The following is a 1,026-nucleotide window of genomic DNA, read 5'->3' on the forward strand; positions in this document are numbered from 1 at the left end:
CACAGTTCCCTATTTTAACATTATTTAAAAATTTCATTTTCAAAATGTCGAAACTACCAATTAACCAGCACTGTTCTTATCAATAAATAAGAAGATGAGTCGCACCTCCTTAATCTGTAGGACATTTCTTACAAGTTGATTGTTTCCCCAGTAATTAGCAAGAAGATCTGGAGTCTGCATGCAATTATTTATTGTTGCTTAGATCTGTACAAAATTATTATTATTATTATTATTATTATTATTATTATTATTATATATTGGTTTTATATAAAGGACTTAACTATACAATTATTATCAGGCGAAGATTGGAAGAGGAAATCTGGTGAGTTCTCTTCTAGTGATCTGTGAAGGTGTAACAGCTCCCCTGAAGGTTCATCAAAACATAGGGGTTCCAATATACCAAAAACATTAATTTCTGATAGAATCTGCGAGCAAATTAATGCATGAAAAAAAAATTAGCCTCTAAACATAATTGTATGAGACATATACACCATAGGAACAAAGTTGATGATGTAGCTTACCTCATTAAAAACTTGGAGATGTGTTTTACAAACCACACCCTGAGGCTGCAGGTAATCCTCACCCACGCAGTTCGTCTGAATAAGCTGAAATAATGGAAATCATAATGTTATTATATAAATAAACGTTAAGAAAACTAGATGATGAGATTTACTTTATAATAGTTGAATTATTATAAAAACCTCATAAAGTTCTTCAGAAATAATTCCTAATCTGTATGCATGAGCTACTCGAGAGTTCTTATCTGCCTTTTCGCCTGTTATAGCGTTGCCAATCATATAACCCTGATAACATTCCAAACAATAATAAAAAAAAAAAAACATTGTGCAATATTAATTAGGGTTCTCAATTCAACTTAAAGCTTTTTGAATCAATATTAATGCTTGAAAATCCATACCTTAATTCTGATTAATGGCTTTTGACCTTGCTCATTTTCTGTCACAGAGCATATGATTATGATAATTAAAATTTCTTCGTGAGCTAAACAACAAGATTAATTAACGTTTA

The 1,026-nt window shown here is 30.5% G+C and overlaps 1 protein-coding gene across 1 annotated transcript; it reads right to left on the reverse strand.

The window, feature by feature from the left end:
- Positions 1 to 45: 45 nt before the first annotated feature.
- LOC110038101 (serine carboxypeptidase-like 6) lies at positions 46 to 984 on the reverse strand. Its single transcript, XM_020742868.1, has 5 exons — positions 917 to 984; positions 702 to 803; positions 522 to 605; positions 282 to 425; positions 46 to 174 (listed from the first exon to the last, which is right to left on the reverse strand). Exons 2-5 carry the CDS (start codon positions 795 to 797, stop codon positions 61 to 63), a joined length of 438 nt encoding a protein of 145 aa, XP_020598527.1. The 5' UTR covers positions 798 to 803; positions 917 to 984; the 3' UTR covers positions 46 to 60.
- Between the last annotated feature and the right edge of the window lie 42 nt (positions 985 to 1,026).

This window comes from Phalaenopsis equestris, unplaced genomic scaffold, assembly GCF_001263595.1.
Source record: "Phalaenopsis equestris unplaced genomic scaffold, ASM126359v1 Scaffold230860, whole genome shotgun sequence".
Lineage (NCBI taxonomy): Eukaryota > Viridiplantae > Streptophyta > Magnoliopsida > Asparagales > Orchidaceae > Phalaenopsis > Phalaenopsis equestris.